Genomic DNA, 27,163 nt, shown 5'->3' with positions numbered 1-27,163 from the left:
TAAGATCTTTCTAGAGTGCCCAGCCTCCTTCGGAGCCCGCTATTCCCCATGGTCCTTACGGAGTTCCCAGCATCCACTAGGACGTCAGAGAAATGTAAAATACAGTGAAACATCAGACAGCACATTGTGTTTATTGATTTCATTTATCTGTTCCAAGGGTCACAGCTACTGCACATTTTTGATAGATACTTATTATGTAACAATGTTGTGATGATGTTGACTGGTCATGTCAGGAGAATAGATTTACATAAAGAAAAGTTTGCTGGAAGCCAGGATGCATTGCTTTCATTGGCCTGTATTTCTCTCAGGACACAGACGGCTGCTGCCGGAGCCAGCTCAGGTGTTGTGTTTCTTCCTGTTTCATATGACATCAGGGATAGCTGCCATGTCGGTGTCCACGGATCAGGAGGAAGCAGGGATGTTGCAGCCTCTAGCACAGAGTCTGGTAAAGTTTAGTCATTGTGAACGAGATATCTACAGCAGCTCTGTGCCCCAGCACTGCCCTATCTGTGGGCAACATACAGTGAGTTCCTGGGATCTGGAGCAGGCTCCCGTCAGCATTCCCAGCCCTTTCGTTAATGCACACAGTGAAAAATGCTCCTTTATACTGAAGCCAACAAAAGGCCTTTTTATAGGGTAAGTTAATCATCAATGAGACCGCATTCAAATAACAGCTTGTTTTAGGACCTTGTCACCTCATACACAAGTACAGAATACATCCAGGTATTTAAGAAAATGTATTAAAAATAATGTGCAATATGCCTAGCATATCTCTGGTGATAAAATATATATTATTTCTAAATTCAGAAAGCTTATTTACTGTAAATGGACATTAACTGGTAATGTTAAATATAAAGAAGGAATAATTGAGACTATATTGCATCTTTTTTAGTGCTAAAGCAACCGTCCACTTGTCTTTGAGATGGATTGTTGTTGCTACCCAAATAATAGGATTTTAATTACCTACCGGTAAATAATTTTCTCCTAGTCCGTAGAGGATGCTGGGGTCCATTTAGTACCATGGGGTATAGACGGGTCCTTTGGGAGCCACTGGCACTTTAACAGTTTAATAGTGTGGGCTGGCCCCCCCTCTACGCCCCTCCTACCAGACTCAGTCTAGAAACTGTGCCCGAGGAGACAGACTCGAGAGAAGGAAATACACAGATAGTGGTGAGATTCACACCAGCTCACACATAACAAAAAGGAAAGCCAAGCTAACCAACTTGGAACAATTCAGCAACGGCTGAAATAACAATACTGAACAAAGTAACAATGCAGGAATACAAATCACTGGGCAGGCGCCCAGCATCCTCTACGGACTACGAGAAAAGGATTTACCGGTAGGTAATTAAAATCCTATTTTCTCTTACGTCCTAGAGTATGCTGCGGTTCATTTAGTACCATGGGGATGTACCTAAGCTCCCAGTACAGGAGGGAGAGTGCTGAGGTTTCTGCAAAACAGATTGACCAAACTTTAGGTCCTAAGAGGCAAAAGTATCGAACTTGTAGAACTTAGCAAACGTGTTCGACCCAGACCAAGTAGCTGCTCGGCAAAGCTGTAAAGCCGAGACACCCCCGGGCAGCCGCCCAGGAAGAACCCACTTTACAAGTAGAGTGGGCCTTAACAGATTTAGGACACAGCAAGCCTGCTATAGAATATGCATGCTGGATAGTAAACCTGATCCAGCGAGAAATCATCTGCTTAGAAGCAGGACACCCAACCTTGTTGAGCTCATAAAGGACAAATAAAGCGTCCGACTTCCTGTGACGAGAAGTTCTCTTCACACAAATTTTCAAAGCCCTCACCACATCCAAGGACTTTGAGGAGTCAGTAGCCACTGGCACCACAATAGGTTGGTTGATATGAAAAGCTGACACAACCTTTGGAAGAAATTGCTGACACATTCTGAGCTCAGCTCTATCTTCATGGAAAATCAAGTAGGGGCTCTTGCATGACAATGCCCCCAATTCAGACACACGTCTAGCAGATGCTAATGCCAACAGTGTGACCGCCTTCCAAGTAAGAAACTTGACGTCCACCTCCTGCAAAGGTTCGAACAAATTCGATTGCAGGAACTGCAGCACCACATTAAGATCCCAAGGTGCCGTAGGAGGCACAAAGGGTGGCCGGATGTGCAGAACTCCTTTCAAGAATGTCTGAACCTCAGGGAGGGCAGACAATTGTTTCTGGAAGAAAATGGACAAGGCCGAAATCCGGACCTTTGTGGAGCCCAAGTGTAGGCCCACATCCACACCTGCTTGCAGAAAGAGGAGAAACCGTCCCAGTTGAAACTCTACTGTTGGAAACTTCTTGGATTCACACCAAGACACATACTTTTTCCAATTCCGATGGTAATGTTTAGACGTTACTCCCTTCCTAGCTTGTATCAGGGTAGGAATTACCTTTTTCGGAATGCCCTTCCGAACTAAGATCTGGCGTTCAACCTTCATGCCGTCAAACGTAGCTGCGATAAGTCTTGATAGGCGAATGGCCCCTGTTGCAGAAGGTCCTCGCGAAGAGCAAGAGGCCTTGGATCTTCCAGCAGTATTTCCAGAAGATCCGCGTACCAAGCCCTCCTTGGCCAGTCCGGAGCAATGGAGATCGCCTGAACTCTTGTTCTTTTTATTAGTTTGAGAATCCTTGGGATGAGTAGAAGTGGAGGGAACACATACACTGACTGGAACACCCATGGAGTTACCAGTGCATCCACCGCCACTGCCTGTGGGTCTTTCGACCTGGAACAGTACCTCCGAAGCTTCTTGTTGAGTCGAGAGGCCATCAAGTCTACCTGAGGTACACCCCATCGGCTTGTCACCTCTGTGAACACCTCCGGGTGGAGGACCCATTCTCCTGGAAAGAGATTGTGTCTACTGAGGAAGTTCGCTTCCCAGTTGTCCACTCCCGGAATGAAGATTGCTGACAGCGCTACTGCGTGTCTTTCTGCCCAGAGGATGATTCTTGTTACCTCTGACATTGCAGCTCTGCTCTTCGTTCTGCCCTGTCTGTTTATGTAGGACACCGCTGTGACGTCCGGCTGAACCTGAATGGCTTGATCTTGCAGAAGATGTGCTGCTTGAAGAAGGCAATTGTAAACGGACCTTAGTTCCAGAACATTTATTGGAAGGAGAGATTCCTGTCTGGACCACCTTTCTTGGAAGTTTTCCCCTTGGGTGACCGCTCCCCAACCTCTGAGGCTTGCATCCGTGGTTAGAAGGAACCAATTCTGAATCCCGAACCTGCGGTCCTCGAGTAGGTGAGATGTTTGCAGCCACCAGAGGAGCGAAAATTCTGGCTTTCGGCGACAGACGAATCCGCTGGTGCATGTGAAGATACGACCCCGACCATTTGTCGAGAAGATCCAGTTGGAATGACCTCGCATGGAATCTTCCGTACTGAAGAGCCTCGTAGGAGGCTACCATCTTCCCCAGAAGGTGAATGCACTGATGAACCGATATCCGGGCTGGCTTCAGGACATCCCGTACCATTGATTGGATCACCAACGCTTTCTCTACTGGTAGAAACACCCTCTGCACTTCCGTGTCGAGTATCATCCCCAGAAAAGGCAATCTCCATGTCGGTTCCAAATGTGACTTTGGAAGGTTTAGGATCCACCCATGATCCTGAAGTAGTCGAGTTGAGAGAGCAATACTCTGCAAAAACTTCTACCTGGACGATGCTTTTATCAGCAGATCATCCAGATATGGAATTATGTTCACTCCTTGGGGTATATTTACTAGTATTCGTGTTTTAGCCGTTTTTAAGGGTGTTTGAACTCGAATGGTATCGGGTGCATTTTACTGCAACTTTTTGAATCCTGATACGGTCAGTTACTAAGCTGCCGAGTTTTGCACATTCGTTTTTTCCGATGTCGATGTGATTCGTAATGTCAGGCAGTGTTTTACGGGAGTGATGAGTAAAACACTGCCTGACAAAACACAAGGAATCCCGGCCGGATCTGTGAGATCCGTGCAGGACTTCATTGTGCACCTTTTCAAAAAAAATTAAAGTGTTAAAAATCAAGAAAAAAATTGCGTGGGGTCCCCCCACCTTAGCACAACCAGCCTCGGGCTCTTTGAGATGGTCCTGGTTGCAAAAATATGGGGAAAAATTGACAGGGGTTCCCCCATATTTTAACAACCAGCACCGGGCTCTGCGCCTGGTCCTGGTGCCAAAAATACGGGGGACAAAAAGCGTAGGAGTCCCCCGTATTTTTGGAACCAGCACCGGGCTCCACTAGTCAGAGAGATAATGCCACAGCCGGGGGACACTTTTATATAGGTCCCTGCGGCCCTGGCATTAAATCACTAACTAGTCACCCCTGGCCGGGGTACCCTGGAGGAGTGGGAACCCCTTAAATCAAGGGGTCCCCCCCTCCAGCCACCCAAGGGCCAGGGGTGAAGCCCGAGGCTGTCCCCCCCATCCAAGGGCGGCGGATGGGGGGCTGATAGCCTTGTGTAAAAAATGTGAATATTGTTTTTAGTAGCAGTACTACAAGTCCCAGCAAGCCTCCCCCACAAGCTGGTACTTGGAGAACCACAAGTACCAGCATGCGGTGGAAAACCGGGCCCGCTGGTACCTGTAGTACTACTACTAAAAAAATACCCAACAAAAAACAGGACACACACACCGTGACAGTATAAGTTTATTACATACATGCACACCTCCAAACATACATACTTACCTATGTTCACACGAGGCTCGGTCCTCTTCTCCATGTAGAATCCTCGGGGTACCTGTGAAAAAAATTATACTCACATAATTCAGTGTTGCTTGTCTTCTTTGTATAATCCACGTACTTGGCAAAACAAAAAAACGGAAACCCGACCACGTACTGAAAGGGGTCCCATGTTTACACATGGGACCCCTTTCCCCGACTGCCAGGACCCCCGCTGACTCCTGTCAAAGAGGGTCCCTTCAGCCAATCTGGGAGCGCCACGTCGTGGCACTCTCCTGATTGGCTGTGTGCTCCTGTAGTGTCTGTGAGGCTGCACACGGCAGAGATACAATGTAGCGCCTATGCGGTCTCACCATTGGATACAATGGAGCGCATAGGCGCTACATTGTATCTCTGCCGTGTGCAGCCTGACAGCCAGGAGCACACAGCCAATCAGGAGAGTGCCACGACGTGGCGCTCCCCGATTGGCTGAAGGGACCCTCTTTAACAGGAGTCGGGGGGGGGGGGGGGGGGGTCCTGGCAGTCGGGGAAAGGGTTCCCATGTGTAAATATGGGACCCCTTTCAGTACGTGGTCGGGTTTCCGTTTTTTTGTTTTGCCAAGTACGTGGATTATACAAAGAAGACAAGCAACACTGAATTATGTGAGTATAATTTTTTTCACAGGTACCCCGAGGATTCTACATGGAGAAGAGGACCGAGCCTCGTGTGAACATAGGTAAGTATGTATGTTTGGAGGTGTGCATGTATGTAATAAACTTATACTGTCACGGTGTGTGTGTCCTGTTTTTTGTTGGGTATTTTTTTAGTAGTAGTACTACAGGTACCAGCGGGCCCTGTTTCCCCCCGCATGCTGGTACTTGTGGTTCTCCAAGTACCAGCTTGCGGGGGAGGCTTGCTGGGACTTGTAGTACTGCTACTAAAAACAATATTCACATTTTTTACACAAGGCTATCAGCCCCCCATCCGCCGCCCTTGAATGGGGGGGAAAGCCTCGGGCTTCACCCCTGGCCCTTGGGTGGCTGGAGGGGGGGGGACCCCTTGATTTAAGGGGTTCCCACTCCTCCAGGGTACCCCGGCCAGGGGTGACTAGTTAGTGATTTAATGCCAGGGCCGCAGGGACCTATATAAAAGTGTCCCCCGGCTGTGGCATTATCTCTCTGACTAGTGGAGCCCGGTGCTGGTTCCAAAAATATGGGGGACCCCTACGCTTTTTGTACCCCGTATTTTTTGAACCAGGACCAGGCGCAGAGCCCGGTGCTGGTTGATGAAATATGGGGGAACACCTGTCATTTTCCCCCCCATATTTTGTCAACCAGGACCGGATCAAAGAGCCAGAGGCTGGTTGTGCTTAGGAGGGGGGACCCCACGCAATTTTTTTTTCTGTTTTTACACTAAACACACCCTTTCCCATAGATAACCATGCACAGATCTCACTGATCCGTGCATGGTTATCCAAACTCGACTTGAAAAAGCAGGTCTATTTTTTTGCTGCTTTTTTTAACGATTCGCAAAAAAAAGAGACCTGCACTTGAGCACTCAGAGACTAACACCCAAATACGAATGAATAGTGAATACCCGTATTGTATGAAATAACAGCCGCATTTGACCGATGGTCTATTCATCCGTATTTCAGAACTTTGCCATTAAATCCATTACGAATAGACCAGACACTGCCGAGATTTGTGCTTAGTGAATTCCTGGATTGGGACTTTGAAAAAAAAAACACAAATCGGACAAACTCGACTTTTTAGTAAATATTGGCCCTTGCCTGCAAAGGAGTAGCATCATCTCTGCCATGACTTTGGTGAACACCCTTGGTGCTGTGGAGAGGCCAAAAGGCAGTGCCTGGAACTGATAGTGATAATCCAATAACGCAAATCGGAGATAAGCCTGGTGAGGCGGCCAGATCGCAATGTGAAGGTATGCATCCTTGATATCCAGGGATACTAGGAATTCCCCCTCTTCCAGACCTGAGATCACCGCTCTCAGAGACTCCATCTTGAATTTGAACCCCCTCAAGTAGGGGTTCAAGGAGTTTAGGTTTAATATCGGCCTTACCGAACCGTACGGTTTCGGCACCACAAAACCCTTGTGTATTAGTTGAGGTGGAACTGGAACAATAACATTTGTTCGGACCAATTTTTAAATGGCTTCCTGCAGGATAGCACTCTTTCTGTCAGCGAAACTGGTAAGCCTGACTTGAAGAATCTGTGAGATGGGAGTTCCTAAAACTCCAGTCTGTAGCTCAGGGTAACAATATCTGTCACCCAGGGGTCCAGGCATGATGTCGCCCAGATGTGACTGAAATTTTTTAGTCTCGCTCCCACCTGCCTGATCCCCAGGCTGGGAGGTCCACCGTCATGCTGAAGATTTTGAGGAAACGGAACCTGGTTTCTGTTCCTGAGAACCTGTTGATGCAGGTTTTCTGGATTTTCCCCGACCACCCCTGAAGGAGGAGGACGGGGATTTGGATTTTTTAAATTTTGCGGTCCGAAAGGACTGCAGTGTAGACGTAGGATAAGATTTCCTAGTCGGCGGTGTTGCTGAGGGGAGAGAGGTTGACTTACCCACAGTTGCCGTGGAAATACACGCATCCAATGCATCCCCAAACAGAGCCTGACCTGTGAAGGGTAGGTTCTCCACACTCTTCTTGGATTCTGCATCCACAGTCCATTGGCGTAGCCAGAGTCCTCTGCGCGCCGAGACCGCCATGGCCGTAGCCCTCGCATTCAGCATACCAAGGTCCTTTATGGCCTCCACCATGAATCCAGCAGAATCCTGTATGTGACGCAAAAACAATTCAATGTCACATCTATCCATAGTATCCAAGACTTCTAGTAATGTGCCGGACCACTTTACTATGGCCTTAGAAATCCACGCACAAGCAATCGTGGGCCTTAAAGCCACACCTGTAGCAGTGTAAAGAGATTTGAGCATAGTCTCAATCTTGCGGTCAGCCAGCTCTTTTAAGGCGGTTGAACCAGGGACAGGCAAAACCACCTTTTTAGACAACCTAGATACAGAAGCGTCTACTATAGGCGGGGTTTCCCACTTCTTTCTATCTTCCTCAGGGAATGGGAAAGCAATGAGAATTCTTTTAGGGATCTGGAATATTTTCTCTGGGTTTTCCCAGGATTTTTCGAATAAAGAATTTAACTCCTTAGAAGCAGGGAAGGTGAGCAAGGATTTATTATTATCCGTAAAATAAGATTCCTCTACTTGTTCAGGAACCTTCTCAGAAATATGTAAAACATCCCTAATGGCTTCAATCATTAGCTGCACACCCTTAGCAAGGGATGCATCAACCCCCTACATATCCCCATCACCGTCCCCTGTATCAGAGTCAGTATCAACTTGCATTATCTGAGCAAGTGTACGCTTCTTTGGGTAAGTAAGTGGGCTAGTAGAGGAAGTAGTGGGAGCTGAATGCTGTAACCCCTCCACAAATTTTCTCAAAAACTGCGTCTCTTTCTCATTATGGGATATCCTTGATGAAATCTGGGATATCAATCCCTTTAAAGAATCCACCCATGGGGGTTAGGATTCAGAAGGCTGGGAAAGCACATCGCAGTCCTGAGTACATGGGATAGACTTCTCAGGAGAAGATACACACTAAGATACACACAGAGCCCTTAGACATGGTAATGTGGATATACACACACACACACACACACACACACACACACACACACACACACACACACACACACACACACACACACACACACACACACACACGAAAATGTCAGACACAGTTTTCCTCAGAGTACCTTCAGAGAAGCACAGAGTATAAGGAGCCAGCCACACAGCGCCCCTGTGGACAGTTATTATGATAAAATGCCCGGCGCTGACTATTCAACCTCAAAAGGCTGAATAGTACTAAATACACTCTCCCCACCCTGTCTATAACACCCTGGTACCGCAGTAATTGGAGTTAGGTGGGGTGCATCGCTCCCTGTCAGCGTGTGTTCAGCGTTCTTGCAGGGAGAAAATGGCGCTGGTGAGTGCTGGATCCGCTCTGAAGAGAAGCCCCGCCCCCTGTATTGGCGCACAATGATTATACTGGTCTGCGGTCTCTGTGTGCTAACAGCAGAATTAGCCCGTTAGCTGTTTTACCAGTGCTAGGGTGATCTTTGCTGGCCCAGGACACCCCTCAGCAGCGTGTACATATACATGTTGCTGAGCCTGTACGGAGCACAGCCTGCCAGAGCTGCGCTCCCACCCTTGTGCCGCCATTCCCACCAGCGACCCGCTAACCGGGCCACCGGCGCTGTACTCACCACTCTTCTTTCTTCTGGCTCTGTTAGGGGGTGGCGGCCATGCTGCGGGAGTGAGCGGTCGCCTCGTGGGCTTGCGATCAGCACCCTCAGGAGCTAAGTGTCCTGTCAGCGGAGATAGAGAACCATTAACTTCAAGAGTTGGTTCCTACTCCCCCCCCTAAGTCCCACGAAGCAGGGAGGCTGTTGCCAGCAGCCTTCCTGTACCTAACACTCTTAGAAATAAATAAAACTAGAAAAACTCGTAAGAGCTCCCCTAGCTGTGACTGGCTCCACCGGGCACATTTTCTAGACTGAGTCTGGTAGGAGGGGCATAGAGGGAGGAGCCAGCCCACACTATTAAACTCTTTAAGTGCCAGTGGCTCTCAAAGGACCCATCTATACTCCATGGTACTAAATGGACCCCAGCATCCTCTAGGACGTAAGAGAAATTACATATTATGAATGTAAATTGGATTCTAAAGGGGTTATTTATCAAAGCATGAAGAGAGAGAGAGATACAGTAGGACCTAGGGGGTCATTCAGATCTGATCGCTGGGCTGCTAATTTTTTTTTTTTATTCAATACTTTTTTATTAGTTTTCTGTTTAACATTAAACATAGTACAAAAAAGAAAAAAAAAAAACAACAACAACACAACCCACATTGGATCCCCAGCCCAGGGAATGCGCAGATTCCCCTGTCCATTAGGGACCAATTATCATAGTTATCATAGGAAACCGGTGCAGGCCTAAATTCCGAAACATAAGTTGTAAGTTAGAATCAATATTGCATGCTAACAAGGCGCGTATAGATCAATGAAAGCTGTACACAGATATCTATGGCAGCGCAACATATATTTGAGCTAATTTCATAGCTAAAGCAATGGCATGGGAACGGGAATGGCTGACCGCGGGCGCAGGGGATAACACAGAGAAAAAGAGACATTGTACCCAATGCAGATCAAAAGTCACACACCCATTTTAATCCCCCGCAGCATATCTAGACGCCCCGGGTTCCAGAGAGCGGGGACTCAAGCCATCGACCCCACAAGTCCTGATATTTTTTCTCCGCTTTTCTAGCTAGGTATACATATTTCTCGTGAGAGGCCGTATCATTTACAAGGGAGACCCATGATCGCAGTGTGGGTGCATCCTTGGCTAGCCAAAGCCTGGCGATACACACCTTGGCCAGGCCACACAGATTAATTACATATCGTTTGGCAGGGGGTCCAGGGCATCCTCCTCCACAGCAGATAACACACATGTCGTCGGGGAGCATACAGACGAGGGAATACCCGTTGACACCAGGGCGTCAATAACACCCGACCAGAATACGGCAACCTTGGGGCATAGCCAGATAATGTGCCAAAAGTCAGCATCCAGACTATCGCACTTAGGACATCCAGAGGAGTGGGTACCCCCTATATGTCGCAAGCGCACCGGCGTCATATATACTCTGTGTATTATAAACAGTTGAATTTGCTGATATCTAGTGGTGGTAGTGGATAATCGTGGGGAACACAGAGCACCCTCCCAGATCTCATCAGAGATGGCACCCAAGTCAGATTCCCACTTGTTCCTGAGAATGGACAACGGGTCAGAGTAGTGAGAGCGGAGCATGCTTGCATAAATGTTGGACACCAGATGTCCGCTTCCCAGGGACCGCAGGAGAGACTTGACCGGGGAGTCGGCAATCATTGGAGGTGATTCGGGAAATTGTGCGTTAAGCGCATGTCTCAGCTGCAGGTAGCGGTAGAAGTGAGAAGAGGGTATATTGTAATCCTGTTGAAGCTGCAGGAAGGACCCCAGTATACCATCATTATATACGTGGCCCAGGGACGTCACACCCCACCTCCCCCACACCGCCCCAGTCCGCACCGAGGCCAACTCTGGGAAGCCGAGGGCATTGTCCAGAGGAGTATCCGGGTCAATACCCTGGCCCAATAGGATAACATGTACCTGTTTCCATATGAGGACGGCCTGTCTTATTATAGGGATCTTGGACAAGTTAGGGTTCCCACAAAGAAGCATCTGTAATGGAGATCCGGCAGGGTATATCTGGAAAAGCAATTGGGACTGCAAAGTGAGAGCATCCGGGGCGTTCACCCACTCCCATATATGTGCCAACTGCGCGGCATAGTAGTAAAATCGAAATATAGGGAGAGCTAAGCCTCCCAACACTTTCGGCCTAGACAGAACGTCTAGTCTCAGCCTCGCTCTCCTGCTGGCCCATATTAAAGAAAAAAAGCAAACTGTCAATCTGTCGAAATGTCTTCAGGTTAATATATATAGGGGATTGCTGGAGAACATAAAGGAGTTTGGGCAAGTATACCATCTTTACCAAATTGACCCTGCCAGTAACTGTCAGGGGCAGAGACCCCCAAACCCTAATCTTCGAGCGGAGATACCCCATCAGCGGCCTGACATTAAGGGAAATATAGGTACAAGGGTTATTCGATACCCATACCCCCAGGTATTTGAAGGAGTCTACCCATTTAAGGGGGGTTTGAATCACCGGGGCCTCAGAAACCGGGCCTCTAAGTGGAGTGATGGTGGATTTATCCCAGTTAATTTTGAGCCCGGAGAAACGTCCATAGTCAGTTATCAAGTCAAGGAGTTTAGGTAAGGAGGAAACAGAATCGTCCACAAAGAGCAACAGGTCATCAGCGTATAACGCTATCCTGTCTTCCCTGGCGCCAACCCTAATACCCACAATATCCTGAGTTGCCCTAATCAAACATGCCAGTGGCTCAATAGCGATAGCAAACAGAGTCGGGGAGAGAGGGCAGCCCTGCCTCGTTCCCCTGGATAGGGGGAAGGAGTCCGAAACAAACCCGTTCACCGAGACTCTGGCCATGGGCTGAAAATATAACAATTTAACATAATTGATAAAGTTGGGGCCCACACCAAACCTACTCATAGCCTCCCAGAGGAAGGCCCACTCCACCGAATCAAAGGCCTTTGCGGCATCTAAGGAGGCTATAACGGCAGAGCAGTCCTCCTCCCGAGAAGCCTGAAAATGAGTAAACAGGCGCCTCAAATTTACAGCAGTGGACTTGCCAGGCATGAAGCCCGTTTGGTCAGGGTGAATAATTTGGGAGACGACCCGGCCAAGTCTGGAAGCCAGAACCTTGGCCAGGATTTTAATATCCGTGGGCAACAGGGAAATAGGACGGTAGGATTCAACCTTCCTGGGGTCTTTATCCGGCTTGGGAATCACTATAATCAAAGCCTCCGCCATAGACGGGGGAAGCGCACTTTGGGCAAGAATTTCGCTGAACAACTCAAGCAACTGAGGGGCAAAGAATTTTATATATTTCTTATACAGTTCCGACGGGATGCCATCAAGGCCAGGGGCCTTACCATCGGGGGAGGCAGAGATCGCAATCTCAATCTCCTCCACCGACAAAGGAGCATCTAGAAGGGCCCTGGCCTCACTGGAGATGGAAGGCAAGTGGACCCCATCCAAGTAGTCACATAGCTCTAGTGGGGAACAGGTCAACTGAGAACTATATAATGCCTGATAATAAGAGACAAATTCCGCCACGATCTGGGGGGTGCGGTCCAGCACCGACCCAGCTGAATCCAAAATCTCCACCACAGTACGAGAGGAACGGTCGCCCCTTGCAAGATTGGCCAAATAAGAACCTGGTCTATCCCCCGTAGCATACTGGACATGCGAGGAGAAGAGAAGTCTGTGCTGGGTTTTCCCCCACAGATAGTCATTCCATTCACCCTGCGCATGAAGCCACACCAATTTAGAAGCATCCAAGCCATCTCGCGCATACGTCACTTCTGAAGCGGCCACCCGAGCCTCCAATTCAGACTCGTGTTTTCTATAGGAGGATTTAAGACTCCCTACCCGTTTGATCAATGTACCTCTCAAGAAAGCCTTGAAAGTGTCCCACAGCAGAGACACATCCGTGGTGTCATCATGCATAACAAAAAATTCTGACCAGCTAGCCTCCAAATCGGATCCCTCACCCACATGCGTCAGCCAAAAGGGATTAAATTTCCACACTGCTTGGCCTCGCTGACAGTTTAAGTCGATATGTAACGATATAGGGGAGTGATCCGAGATACCCCTAGTCTCATACTTGACAGTCTGCACTTTGGGCAAAAGTTCCCGGGACAGAAGAGCCAAATCTATCCTAGAGAAGGAAGAGTGAGAGCGTGAAAAACACGAGTATTGCCTCAAATCAGGATTTTTCAATCTCCAGGGGTCTATCAGACCCAACTCTGACACAGTGTCTGCAAACGGGGAGTGCCCAGGCCGCGGGTTGGAGGACGCCCTAGACAACCTATCCAGCTCGTGATTTAAAACATTGTTAAAGTCCCCCATACAGATAACTGGTATATCAGGGGAAGCAGCCATAAAGACAGACGCCTTTTTAAGGACATCGTGCGAATATGGAGGGGGTACATACACAGCCAGCAATAACAAGGGGACGGAGTTAATTCTGCACTTGAGAAATACATATCTACCCCATTGATCAGTTTGCACAGAATCAAGTACAAAGGGAACAGATTTCCTAATTAGAATCGACACTCCCCGGGACGCTGCAGTATGCATAGAATGGTAAGCCCATCCCACCCAAGGTTTTTTAAGGGACATAATCTTAGTACCCAGTAGGTGGGTTTCCATCAAGCAAATTATATCCGACGCATAAGATTTAATCTGTCTAAGGATCAAGGAGCGCTTAATCTTGTCATTGATCCCCCGCACATTCCACGACAGAAACTTAACCGACGCCATAACAGGGCATTGTTGTGATTTTGCATAGCACCCGCGGCCAGCCACCGCCAGTGAATACCAAGGATACGCCTGCAGTCAGCTGCAACATAAACATAGCAGAAATAAGCACATTGCACAGCAAAAAATGAAAACACCTCAATGTTAACAATCTAAAATAACCCCCATCCCCACCCCGTATACCACCTAAAACTAGCAGCATACCTGATTCCCTAACAACAGAACACCCTAAGTACTAACAATCCCAACTAAGGCAGAGAGCCCGGTAACATACTCCGCCAGTACCAATTAAGGTCAAATTCCTATATCCACTAAGGGGGCCAAGAATTTAATGACCATAAGACAGGAGAATCTCCCAGCTAAACTCAAAACAAAACCAATCCCCCCCTAGACCAATACCCCCACCCCAACTGAGTAACCGTTTACCCCTTTAAAGACTATATGGCAGGGCAAACACAGAGTTTCTAAGGCCCAAAATCAGCGTAAAGGCAGCATCTACCAATCACCCGTCCCCACAGAGCTACCCCCTCCCAATAAAGGCCCGTAAGGGCCGCAGATAGCCCCTCCGTAAATCACATAGCAGCACATCACAAACAGTAGTATATTGACTTAGCTGAGAAATCAGAGACAGGAGTGCAATCAGCAGCCATCGCTCCCCTATTTGAAAAGCGTCCATCTAGCCAAACTGACATCCTGCAGGGAATCATAAGGAACATAACCACAAACAACTATACATCCCTCCCAAGACAATATAACAATAACATATCAAGCATAAACGAAGCAGTATACTTGCAAGTAGGGAAATCAAACACATAAGCTCAATCAGCAGCTAGCGCTCGCCGCGCCGGAAAGCGTCCGTCCAGCCACATTGATGCTTCACGGGGGGTCGTGAAGAATTTTGTTTCCCCATCCGAGACCACCCGCAGTTTAGACGGAAAGAGCATGGCATAGGGGATATTCAATTCTCGCAGCCTGCGTTTCACAGGGACAAACTGAGCTCTATCCTTCTGGACATCGACAGCAAAATCCGGAAAGACTGAAACTGGGGAACCTTTCCACGTAAGGGGGCCCTTGGTGCGGGCCAGTCTCAGAATCACGTCTCTATCCCGGTAATGGAGGCGTTTGGCAATAAACGTACGGGGAGGTGCCCCTGGAGGTAATGGGCGCATCGGGACCCTATGGGCGCGTTCCACTGCGAAGTGTGAAGTGAACTCCTCCGCTCCAAATACATCCAACAGCCAATGTTCAAGAAATTTTTCAGGGGATGTACCCTCTTCTTTCTCCGGGAGTCCGACGAAACGGACATTGTTCCGCCGCAACCTCCCCTCCATATCCGTCATCTTTCTATGTACATCCAGCATCTGAGACTCCAGAGCAGAAGTGCGTCTACCAAGAGGCGTAACCGTGTCTTCCAGCGTGGAGGTGCGCGTCTCAACCTCACCGACCCTCTCCCGCACCCGTTGAAGGTCCTGGTGTATAATGGATAAATCCGACTGGACCTGACCGATCCTGTCGGCCAAGCGGGCTTCACTAGCCGTGACCGCATCCAGCACCTTTTGCAGAGCAGCATCGGTGGCATCCGCAGATGAGGAGCCAGCTGACGGAGAAGGCGGCGCAGAGGTCGGCTGCATCTCCCCACTCTGTTGGGACCACGTCGGCGGATTTCTGACATACTTCTCCAACTTCGCCGCGGCCGCGGCAGACTGATGCGGTTTGACCATTATAACCGAGCGGGCGGGAGGAGGCAAGAAGTTTATTAAATAGTATATCAAGAACTGTCCATGGACGGCCAATAATGACTGAATGTAGTATATCAGAATTATCCAGTCGCTGCTTGCGGGTAAGTACAGTATACCAAAACTGATCAGTGACCGTGTAGAATAACAGGAACCTCTGTTAGCACAGAAGAAATAATTGCAGCAGGATAAAGAAATCTTTCCTCCCCTCCCAGCATATGAGAGACAATAAGTTGAAATGGAGTGTGTGCAGAAGCTGAGGTTGACCAGCGTATCACAGGATCTGCAGGGGTTAATATCAATGCTCCTTATCCTAATGGAGCAGAGTTCAGCAAGGCAGCAGTAGTGTAGGGAGGGCACAGGCACTTATAGAATCCAGCCGTGCCGTGCACCTCCTCCCCAGCGGCATAGCACAGTGCAGGAGCCGGAGGTACGGGCTGGGGCCGCCGGAGCGAGCAGGGAGAGCGGCGGCGGGTCACGTGGTGATGCAGCGGCTGGAGGAGCGCTCGTCGGCCGGAGCACGAGAGGAGAGGCGCCCGCCACAGCGTCCCCAGCAACAACAGAGGGGAAGCCGCGGACCTGGTGAGCAGCGCTCAGGACGGGAGCCGGATACAGGTCTCGGTGCGGGCAGCAGGATGGCGGTGTCCCACGTGCAGTAGCAGGCCCAGGGTCCCCGCACACTATATTCACTCCACTGCAGCGGATAGCTTGCTGACGGGTCTCAGAGCGGCCCAGGGGCACCCCCACATTATAGTGCTAGTATTGGGGCGGATTGCAGGCCCAGGGGGGGACACAGGATGTTGGGCAGGATATAATAGCTGGAGAGACACACAGTCTGTGTGCTACTCCATGTCCGTCGAAGCCACGCCCCTCCTGGGCTGCTAATTTTGCTGTCCTGCGTTCAGACAGTCGCCGCCTCGAGGGGGAGTGTAAATTCACTGTGCAAGTGTGCGTTTTCATGTGTACGCCGAGCTGCTAAAATGTACTTTGTGCAGTATCTGTGCAGCCCAGGACTTACTCCTACAGTGTGATCACATCAGGCTGATCGGGGCCGGAGCTGACGTTTTTCCTAACACTCCCAGTAAATGGTCAGTACCGACCCACAAACGGCTTCCTCCTGTCAATCACCGTGCGAACGCCCGTGCAAACTGATTTTTTGCACCATCCCATCGCTGACCGGCGATGCCCGTTGTTGTCTGATGCGCGTGCGCATTGCGGTGCATACGCATGCACTGTTATGACCTGATCACCCGCTGTGCAAAAACGCACAGAAGTGATCAGATCTGAATGACGCCCCTTAGTTGAAAGGAATTGCACAGCTGAAAGGAAGCGGCTGTGCAATTCCGTGTCATTAAAATTGAAATGCAGCAGGAGGCGTCTGTAGGAGATAAGACACCTCCTGTTAGCATAAGCAAGGATCTGAGTTCTGCATCTGCGGATGCAGCCTTGGATTACCATCTCGCGGTTCGAGATGTTTTCAGTCACTGGCCAGCCTTTGTAAACTATAAGCTGTGACACCGCAGTCCAGGAAGTATGTGTGACAATGCAGAACCTGGACCCCTCACACCTTCAAAATGGGGGCAACACCCCCCCTCCCCGTTTTGTAGAATGGTGCCGAGTGCCACCCCCCAAACCCCGCCACATGTCAGTCATGCTGCAGCTGCGAGCGTTATCACAAAACCTGTTCTGTGCATGAGCAGAACGGGTCTTGTGCCTGCGTAGACCCCCAAACATGAATTAGGCCCATAAAGTGAAATGATATAAAGCACTAACAAATCAGCTTCCAGCTCTCATTTGTACAGGCTGTGTTTGAAAAATCACAGGAGCTCATTGATTATTGCTTTATTTCTCTCCACTTTATCTCTCTCCATGCTTTTGATAACTACTGATAAATACTAAGGCTGATACAAAGTCATTAACTGGTTTACATCTGTGCGATCCAAAGTGCAAGGACTGACATGCCCACTGTCTGTCCATAGACTTCAGGCCGTACGGAAGGTGTTATTCTCAGTCAATATGAATGGTGTGATTTCCGGGTAGTAAGGATAATGTGATTCTCGGGTGGTACGGACGGTGTGATTCTCGGGCAATATGCATGGTGTGATTTCCGGGCAGTGAGAATAATGTGATTCTCGGGTGGTTTATAATGTCATTCTCAGGTGGTACTGATGGTGTGATTTCCCGGGCAGTAAGGATAATGTGATTCTCGGGTGGTGTGATTCTCAGACAATATGCATGGTGTGATTTCTGGGCAGTAAGGATAATGTGATTCTCAGGCGGCACGGATGGTGTGATTCTCAGGTAATATGCATGGTGTGATTTCCCGGGCAGTAAGGATAATGTGATTCTCGGGTGGGGTGATTCTCAGACAATATGCATGGTGTGACTACTGGGCAGTAAGGATAATGTGATTCTCAGGCGGCACGGATGGTGTGATTTCCGGGCAATAAGGAATGTGATTCTCGGAAGGTATGGATGGTGTGATTCTCGGGTGGTACGGATAATGTGATTCTCAGGCAGTACGGATGGTGTGATTCTACGGTAATATGCTTGGTGTGATTTCCGCGCAGTAAGGATAATGAGATTCTACGGATAATGTTATTCTCAGGCGGTATGGATGGTGTAATGATTAGCATTACTGTCTCACAGCACTGAGGTCCATCCACTTTCTCTCTCTCTCTCTCCAAGGCTTAGAACATTGGGGGTCATTCCGAGTTGATCGCTAGCTAAAAATGTTCACTGCACAGTGATGATGCAAAAAAAGGCACTTCTGCGCATGCGGCGCAGTGCGCAACGTACTTTCACAACGGGCAAAGTATTTTTACACAAGGTCTAGCGAAGCTTTTCAGTCGCAATGGCAGCCGCAGAGTGATTGACAGGAAAGGGGCGTTTCTGGGTGTCAACTGACCGTTTTCAGGGAGTGCTCTAAAAAACGCAGGCGTGGCTGGGCAAACGCAGGGCGTGTTTGTGACGTCAAATCCGGAACTGAACAGTCTGAAGCGATTGCAAGCTGGGAGTAGGTCTGGAGCTACTCTGAAACTGCACAATATGTTTTTGTAGTCGCTCTGTGATCCTTTCGTTCGCACTTCTGCTAAGCTAAAATACACTCCCAGAGGGCGGCGGCTTAGCGTTTTCACGACTGCTAAAAACTGCTAGCGAGCGATCAACTCGGAATGACCCCCATAGGGGGTCATTCAGAGTTGATCGCAGCAGCAAATTTGTTAGCTGTTGGGCAAAACCATGTGCACTGCAGGGGGGGGGGGCAGATATAACATGTGCAGAGAGAGTTAGATTTGGGTGTGGTGTGTTAAAACTGAATTCTAAATTGCAGTGTAAAAATAAAGCAGCCAGTATTTACCATGCACAGAAACAAATGTTATACTGTATCTACCCCACCTGCAGTGCACATGGGGGGTCATTCCTAGTTGTTTGCTCGCAAGCTGCTTTTAGCAGCTTTGCACACGCTAAGCCGCCGCCTACTGGGAGTGAATCTTAGCTTATCAAAATTGCGAACGAAAGATTAGCAGAATTGCGAATAGACACTACTTAGCAGTTTCTGAGTAGCTCCACACTTACTCGGCATCTGCGATCAGTTCAGTCAGTTTCGTTCCTGGTTTGACGTCACAAACACACCCAGCGTTCGCCCAGACACTCCTCCGTTTCTCCAGCCACTCCCGCGTTTTTCCCAGAAACGGTAGCGTTTTTTCACACACACCCATAAAACGGCCAGTTTCCGCCCAGAAACACCCACTTCCTGTCAATCACATTACGATCACCAGAACGAAGAAAAAACCTCGTAATGCCGTGAGTAAAATACCTAACTGCATAGCAAATTTACTTGGCGCAGTCGCACTGCGGACATTGCGCATGCGCATTAGCGACTAATCGCTCCGTTGCGAGAAAAAAATAACGAGCGAACAACTCGGAATGACCCCCATGGTTTTGCCCAACTGCTAACAAATTTGCTGCTGCGATCAACGCTGAATTACCCCCATAGACTCCAGTATGGCTTATATGTCACAGTTCTCATGCAATACAACTACTGTGGTAAGATGATTTTAATACCCTTATCTGTGCAGGATAATAGGGGAAAATTAAAAGAAAAGTGCCTCAAATTTGCCAGCAGCAGCTCTATAATCTTCTACAGGCCTGCCATGTCTAAGCATAGAAGTATGAAACGCATATCAGCAGCATTCGTTGCTGTGCTTTATTGATTTAAATAATTGGACTAACCTTTCCCCTTTTAGTGATCTTCAGTGAGTGCGCAATGATTCTTTATTACGTATTGTGTTACAGGATGCAGGTGATGCTCTCACCAAGATGACTGCTCCCATCCCCTAACACAGGGGTGGCCAACCAGTCAGAGACAAAGAGCCAAGAAATCTTGTTCGGTACATGAAAGAGCCGACTTCGAGCCGAAGGCGCACTTGCAAAAATGGGGTGTGACCTTGTGCCTGCTAGGCCACGCCCCTGGTATAAAATACATTGAAAAAGCCATATCCAACATAAAATACAATTAAATAGCCACTTCTACATCAAATAATTGAAAAAGCCAGAACCGCATAAAATATATTGAAAAAGCCAGATTCACATAATACACTTTAGTTCCCCCATGTGTCACTCCAGCCAGCACCCGCCTGTGTCACTCCAGCCAGCAAACCCATGTGTATTTGGCTCCCTCAGTTCTCAGTCTACGTAGTGCTGCTGCATGTCTGGCTGTAGTGCAGCGGTTTACAGATCTCTTGTGGTCACGTGACTTTGAGTGTTGGGAGCCACATTTGAATAAAGAAAGAGCCGCATGTGGCTCAAGAGCCACGCGTTGGCCACCACTGCCCTAACAGGTCTTTATCTAGGTTTTGATAAAATGAAAATGATTAGTGCTGCCAGTTATCCCTTCTCTCCGTTTAGCAATTCACCCATAGAATGTTGTCTTCAGATTGGCTGATTTGTTTAATATTTCCAATTATTTTGAAATTAAGTTTTTCAATGAGCAATTTCTTCTGTTTCTTGCAGGGAGTACGACGGCTGCGCCGACCTCCATGTCGGTATCGCCAGTTCTAAAGGTGAAGATTTACCTGCCTGTAGTAATATGTAGCTGCCAACTCCATGCTGTTTAATTAGCTACTCTGCTTTTGAAACACTGGCCCTGATTCAGAGATGTGCGCAATATCAATGTTATATGCAGTGGAGAGTATTTACCACTGCGCCTGCTCCAAAGCCGCCCTGCCCATACATAGCGATTGAGTTGCGGAAGAGCATGCACAGGGATTTGCAACTTATGGGACAGGGAGTCAGCATTTAAGAGAGGTATTGGGGCTTGTCGGGACAGTTTTGTGGGCGTGCCAAAATCAGCCACTATGAATGCGCCTGCAGTTGGAGAGCCGCTCTGTCTGAGACAGCATAGTTCAATGGCTGACCAATGTGCATCTGATGTTTCCACTTTTCTATGTAAATGGTGGATGTGAAATGCCGGCAGTGGGCGTCTCTACGCACATAATTAACATTTATCTAGATTCTACACTATATATTTACAGAGTAAAAGCACATTAGTATCTCAAAGTGGAGCTTACAATCTGTATACCATACTACAGGGCACATACACAGGGTTATAACAATTGTCCAGTTTCACGGACACACTGCTGCCTCTCCTATCACTTATGTCGCAGTTGCGTTAACCTGTATTAAGTTAAATACATGATTTTGAGATGGATACATTTTATTTCAGTCAAGTTGAGGTTAAAGAACTTTGACAGCATGTAACCTACCCTGCATGGGTCCCAGGAAGAGCTTGGCGTAGACACTGTGAGCCTGACCTAGAGGTGGACACAGTTCAGATATTTGCCCAGTTGAGTGATTATTTGCTACCGCGCATGCGCAAAAATAAGAGTTATGGTAAAACTTACGTTTGTTAACACTTTTTCTTTGCGCTCCAAAGGATCCACAGGGATAACCTTGGTGTATGCTGGTGGAGACCAGAATAAGCACCAAACAGTTAAGCTTTTGGAAGCTCCCAGGATTCACTCAGTGTATTGGCGCCCTGGGCTCAGGGAGGGGCCGCTGGGGAAGTGCTGACCTCCCCTTGCTGACTTTAACCACCTAGTTACCTGGTCTGTATAAATGTCGCCAGCGCCAGTCTAATTAACCCCGGTGGTCTAGTGTAGTCCAAGGCCATGGTCTGGGTACACATCAGCAACCTCCTGTCCATCTTCCAGAACCAGAGGTATGGATTGCTGCAATCACGGGTCCTGCAAGCAGAAACCCACCTTACCTGCCCCTGTGCTCCAGAGGCAGTCCTGGGGTCCCTTGCCTGCCCTGCTAGCTGTGCAGAGGTCCCTGCCAAAAGTTCCTCGCCATGGCTGGAGTCACGACTCTGGCATGGGGTGATGGAGCAGCAGCGCTGGCGTCCAAATGACTGTCTAGCTCTGCTTGCTCAAATATAAATTGAAAAAAGTAAAATACAAAAAAAGTAAAAGCTTGGGCTGCATAATGCAGAGAAAAAGCAGTGACCAGCTCCTGCAGGCACCAAACGAAAACTAAAATTGAAGAGCCTGAGCTGTGGGCGGGGCATGAGGGGAGAGGTTCCATTGCATCCTGGGATATTTCAAAAGCTTAACTGTTCTGTGCCTGTCCTGGTTTCCAACAGCATACCCCAAGGTTATCCATGTGGTTCCTGTGGACCCTGAAGAAATGTCCTGAAAACCTCTACAGCGCATGGGTTCCCCTGACTGCGTGCAGACATCGCTGTTGTGTATGGAGATGCTTGCAATAAAGCTTGCATTACAGGGAGGTAGCCATCTCATGGACGTGTTATGGGACGGTCACATGACTGCGATCCCAAATGCAGATCCACAGCCACGGAGGCCATGTTTAGATGAATTTGAGAAAGAAAAACTGAGCAGCCCATATACCAGTGGTTCCCAAACTCGGTCATCAAGGACTCCCAACAGCTTGTGTTTTACAGGTCACCTAGCAGGTGCACAGGTGTATTCATTACTCACTGACACATTTTAAAAGAGCCACAGGTGTAGCTAATTATTTCACTTGTGATTCTGGGCGGGATGTATTAACATACATCGCCGCCCCTCGCCGGTTACCGCAGCGATGTTGATCGCATATGTACTAACATATGCGATGCGGTGACGGAGGTACCCCGCGATACCTGTTAGGTGGTCTGCGGGGGGTCTCCGTCACCTCCCAGGGGTCCCCACACAGGCTAGATGCCGGGAAGCAGCAGCAGGCTGCCCCGGCGCCTCCTCCTCCCCCCTGCAGCCGGAAGGACGTCCGGCTGCGTTGCTAGGGGGAGGAGGAGATTACCTTCCGGGTCCAGGGCAGCCTGGAGGAAGGTAAGCTGGAGGGGAGGGGGGGAGGGTCTGCGGCGGTGTCGACGGGTTGCGGCGGTCGGCGAAAAGAAGCCCATAGGCTTCTATAGGGTATCGCCATCCAGAGATGGCGATACCCTGGAAGCCGAAAACGCAGCGGTAGGGTGTTAGTAAATATGAAAATGCGGTAAAACCCCCATTTTCGGGGGTTTTACCGCATTTTTGCTTTAGTACATCCCGCCCTTAGTGAGGAGACCTGGAAAACGAGAACTGTTGGGGGTCCTTGAAGACTGCGTTTGGGAACCACTGCCATAGACTGTCTCAAGTGCCAGTGGTGGACTGCTCAGAACCACAGCCACAGTTGCACGGTCCACGGACACTAAAAACAGATATCTCAGCGCTTGTACTCCCCGTCGCACTCTGGGAGAAGGCTGACACTAGCACTACCGCTGTACCGACAGGCACACTCTTCTGTGAAATAGGGGACTAAAGTTCTACTTCAGAAAAAGTGGCAAAGCCACAGTGTGCCGGAAAAGCACAGGTTTTGCAGGAAATGGAACCGCCCACATAATTACATCCCCTCTGTTCAGTCCACACATTCTCATATATTTTGTCTTTATTCACTTCACATCGGCCCTCATTCCGAGTTGTTCGCTCGCAAGGCGATTTTAGCAGAGTTACACACGCTAAGCCGCCGCCTACTGGGAGTGAATCTTAGCTTCTTAAAATTGCGAACGATGTATTCGCAATATTGCGATTACAAACTACTTAGCAGTTTCAGAGTAGCTTCAGACTTACTCGGCATCTGCGATCAGTTCAGTGCTTGTCGTTCCTGGTTTGACGTCATAAACACACCCAGCGTTCGCCCAGACACTCCTCCGTTTCTCCAGCCACTCCCGCGTTTTTTCCGGAAACGGTAGCGTTTTTATCCACACGCCCATAAAACGCCGTGTTTCCGCCCAGTAACACCCATTTCCTGTCAATCACACTACGATCGCCGGAGCGAAGAAAAAGCCGTGAGTAAAAAAACTATCTTCATAGCAAAATTACTTGGCGCAGTCGCAGTGCGAACATTGCGCATGCGCACTAAGCTGAAAAACGCTGCGATGCGAAGAAAATTACCGAGCGAACGACTCGGAATGAGGGCCATCCTCCTGACCCCTGGCCAACATTGCTGTGCGACTATATCATACAGCCCACCAAGAACCTTTGCAATCTGGCTGCACCATTATGCACTAGATAACACCTATCCTTGTGTATCAATGCCTATTTCCCTATAGACTGTAAGCGTGCGAGCAGGGCATTCCTACCTCTGTCTGTCTGTTATTAACCAGTTTTGTTTTTTCACTGTTGTTTCCAATTATAAAGGGCAACAGAATATGTTGTGTTATATAAGACACTATTAATAAATAATAAAATAAATGGATCAGGTTGGGAGTTACTGTGTACGACACATATGAGGTAACGTTACCTATACAGGTCTCATATTTAATTTTTGTCCCAGGTATTGTGCATCATTACAATGAAAATGGCATACACAGAGATAACGTGGGCTGGGAACAGTGTGTGGGAGTACCACTAGTGCCACCAGACCAGCACGCCTTAATTTATCAGTGGGATTTCTATCTAGAACAGTTCTCATCTACTGACAGATGGTTCTCTCACAGGTACGTCTGACAGCTGTATCTTCACTGTGCACAGTATACTGAGGTTTTCCATGGTACTTTATGTTTTAGTGATCTTTGGGACTAATTCAGACCTGATCGCAACAGCAACATTTTTCTCGAATGTGCAAAACCATGTGCAGTGCATGTGGGGCAGATGTAACATGTGCAGAGAGAGTTAGATTTGGGTGGGGTGTAAAAATAAAGCACCAAGTATTTACTCTGCACAGAAATAAAATAACCCACCCAAATCTAACTCTCTCTGCACATGTTACATCTGCCCCACCTGCAGTGCACATGGTTTTGCCCATTAGAGAAAGATTTTGCTTTTGTAATCAGGTCTGAATTAGGCCTTATGTACAAAGAATTGCGAAAGTGGCCAAATTTTGTACATCACAGCGGTGATAACCATTTTTTTTTTTTTTTTGCATTATCATCCCTGCTATGTACTAACATAACTCGCAGGGACAGCAGTAGTGAGAACCGCATGTCACATCCCTGGCATAATGAAGGAGCCTTTCAGTTTCGAAAGCCTCCCAGGAGGCTTACAGTGTCAGTTTCCGGAGGCTGCTGGAGAGGGATTGTTAGATCCCTCTCTCCTGTGAATATGCCTCCTTGGGCATAAAGCAGTGTACACCATCTGAAGATGGCATAAATAAACCAATGGAAACGAATTCCAAAAAGATTTGGAGTTTGGTCTACGTCATTTTATGAAAAACCTGCTTAAACCAGATCTCCTTTTTGCAGATACGACGAACAAGATCACAACTGCTACACATTCGCTCTGAGGTTTGTCAACGACCTGCTGCTTCTACAAGGGAAGAAAACGTTTACCAAAGACGAGTTTACAGAAAGATTTGTATTACCGAGAACTCGCAGAGCCTCCAAGTACATAACTCTCTGCCATGAGATCTCGGAGAATTATTTCTACATCATTGACCACTCTAAAAAATAACATTTATAGATGGTGCCAGTACTACAATGGACAACCTGATCTCTGAGATCCTGAAGCACAGCTTCCCAGACAGGGTGCACAAGTTCTGATGCTGTACCTTGTGGAAATGAACACAAGTCACCATTACAATATAAGCTAGTAATGTACATATACATCGCATACTTTGACTTAATTACCCATCTCTTAAACAGAGACATAAAATGAAATACAAATAAAAAAACTTTGCAACTCACTTCATAAGGAAACAAACATAAAATGTCACTGTGATGGCATATGATTGGTGTTGTTTCTATGCATTCATGTCCAGGTTGGAGAATGTTATAGATGTAGTAGAAAATAGGATTTTAATACCTACCGGTAAATCCTTTTCTCTTAGTCCGTAGAGGATGCTGGGGACTCCAAAAGGACCATGGGGTATAGACGGGATCCGCAGGAGACATGGGCACTTTAAGAATTTAAATGGGTGTGAACTGGCTCCTCCCTCTATGCCCCTCCTCCAAACCTCAGTTATAGGAACTGTGCCCAGGGAGACGGACATTTCGAGGAAAAGGATTTTTGTTAAACTAAGGGTGAGATACATACCAGCTCACACCACAACACACCGTACAACATGGCTTTTCAAGAAAATACCAGTTAACAGCATGAACCAAAAACAGCAACAGGCTGAACATAACCGAAACACAGCCCTTGTGTAACAAAAGCAATAACCATCAACAAGTATTGCATATAGAGTCCGCACAGGGACTAAGAGAAAAGGACTAAGAGAAAAGGATTTACCGGTAGGTATTAAAATTCTTATTTTCTCATACGTCCTAGAGGATGCTGGGGACTCCAAAAGGACCATGGGGTTTATACCAAAGCTCCAGACCGGGCGGGAGAGTGCGGACGACTCTGCAGCACCGATTGAGCAAACATAAGGTCGTCATCAGCCAGGGTATCAAACTTGTAGAACTTAGCAAAAGTGTTTGAACCCGACCAAGTAGCTGCTCGGCAAAGTTGAACCGCCGAGACTCCTCGGGCAGCCGCCCAAGATGAGCCCACCTTCCTGGTAGAATGGGCCTTCACCGACTTCGGTAACGGCAATCCAGCCGTAGAATGAGCATGCCGAATCGTATTACAGGTCCAGCGTGCAATAGTCTGCTTAGAAGCAGGAGCCCCAATATTGTTGGGAGCATACAGGATAAACAGAGCCTCTGTTTTCCTAATCTGAGCCGTTCTGGCGACATAAATTTTCAAAGCTCTGACTACATCGAGAGACTTCGACTCAGCCAAGGCTTCAGTAGCCACAGGGACTACAATAGGTTGGTTCATGTGAAACGAAGAAACCACCTTTGGCAGAAATTGCTGACTAGTTCTCAATTCCGCTCTATCCACATGGAAGATCAAATAGGGGCTCTTGCGAGACAAAGCCGCTAATTCCGACACCCGCCTTGCGGTCGCCAAGGCCAAAAGCATGACCACTTTCCAAGTGAGAAATTTTAACTCAACCTTTCGTAAAGGTTCAAACTAGTGTGACATAAGAAACTGCAACACCACGTTAAGGTCCCCTGGTGCCACAAATGGAGGTTGGATGTGCCGCACTCCTTTCACGAAAGTCTGAACCTCTGGAAAGGCGGCCAATTCTTTTTGAAAGAAAATTGATAAGGCCGAAATCTGCACTTTAATGGAGCCTAACTTTAGGCCCGCATCCACACCTGCATGCAAAAAATGGAGAAAACGACCCAGCGGAAAATCTTCCGTAGGAGCCTTCTTGGATTCACACCAAGACACATATTTTCTCCAAATACGGTGATAATGCTTTG

General features: G+C 48.1%; 1 protein-coding gene across 1 annotated transcript; it reads left to right on the top strand.

The window, feature by feature from the left end:
• The first annotated feature begins 216 nt into the window (after nucleotides 1-216).
• Nucleotides 217-25,593, top strand: MKRN2OS (MKRN2 opposite strand). The gene is made up of 4 exons (XM_063940780.1): nucleotides 217-636; nucleotides 20,437-20,486; nucleotides 24,247-24,409; nucleotides 25,154-25,593. The coding sequence occupies exons 1-4, from the start codon at nucleotides 275-277 to the stop codon at nucleotides 25,359-25,361; spliced, it is 783 nt and encodes a 260-aa protein (XP_063796850.1). The 5' UTR covers nucleotides 217-274; the 3' UTR covers nucleotides 25,362-25,593.
• Nucleotides 25,594-27,163: the final 1,570 nt, after the last annotated feature.

The sequence above is a fragment of the Pseudophryne corroboree genome, chromosome 9, assembly GCF_028390025.1.
Source record: "Pseudophryne corroboree isolate aPseCor3 chromosome 9, aPseCor3.hap2, whole genome shotgun sequence".
Classification (NCBI taxonomy): Eukaryota; Metazoa; Chordata; class Amphibia; order Anura; family Myobatrachidae; genus Pseudophryne; species Pseudophryne corroboree.
Note: the sequence above shows the minus strand (reverse complement) of the source record. Positions and strands in the feature narration are given on the sequence as shown.

Excerpts from the sequence above, each read along its gene's own strand:
- MKRN2OS (XM_063940780.1), top strand. The coding sequence starts at position 275 with ATGCATTGCTTTCATTGGCCTGTATTTCTCTCAGGACACAGACGGCTG. Across the intron at positions 637-20,436 it reads ACAAAAGGCCTTTTTATAGG|GGAGTACGACGGCTGCGCCG; the intron begins GTAAGTTAATCA and ends TGTTTCTTGCAG. Across the intron at positions 24,410-25,153 it reads GACAGATGGTTCTCTCACAG|ATACGACGAACAAGATCACA; the intron begins GTACGTCTGACA and ends TCCTTTTTGCAG.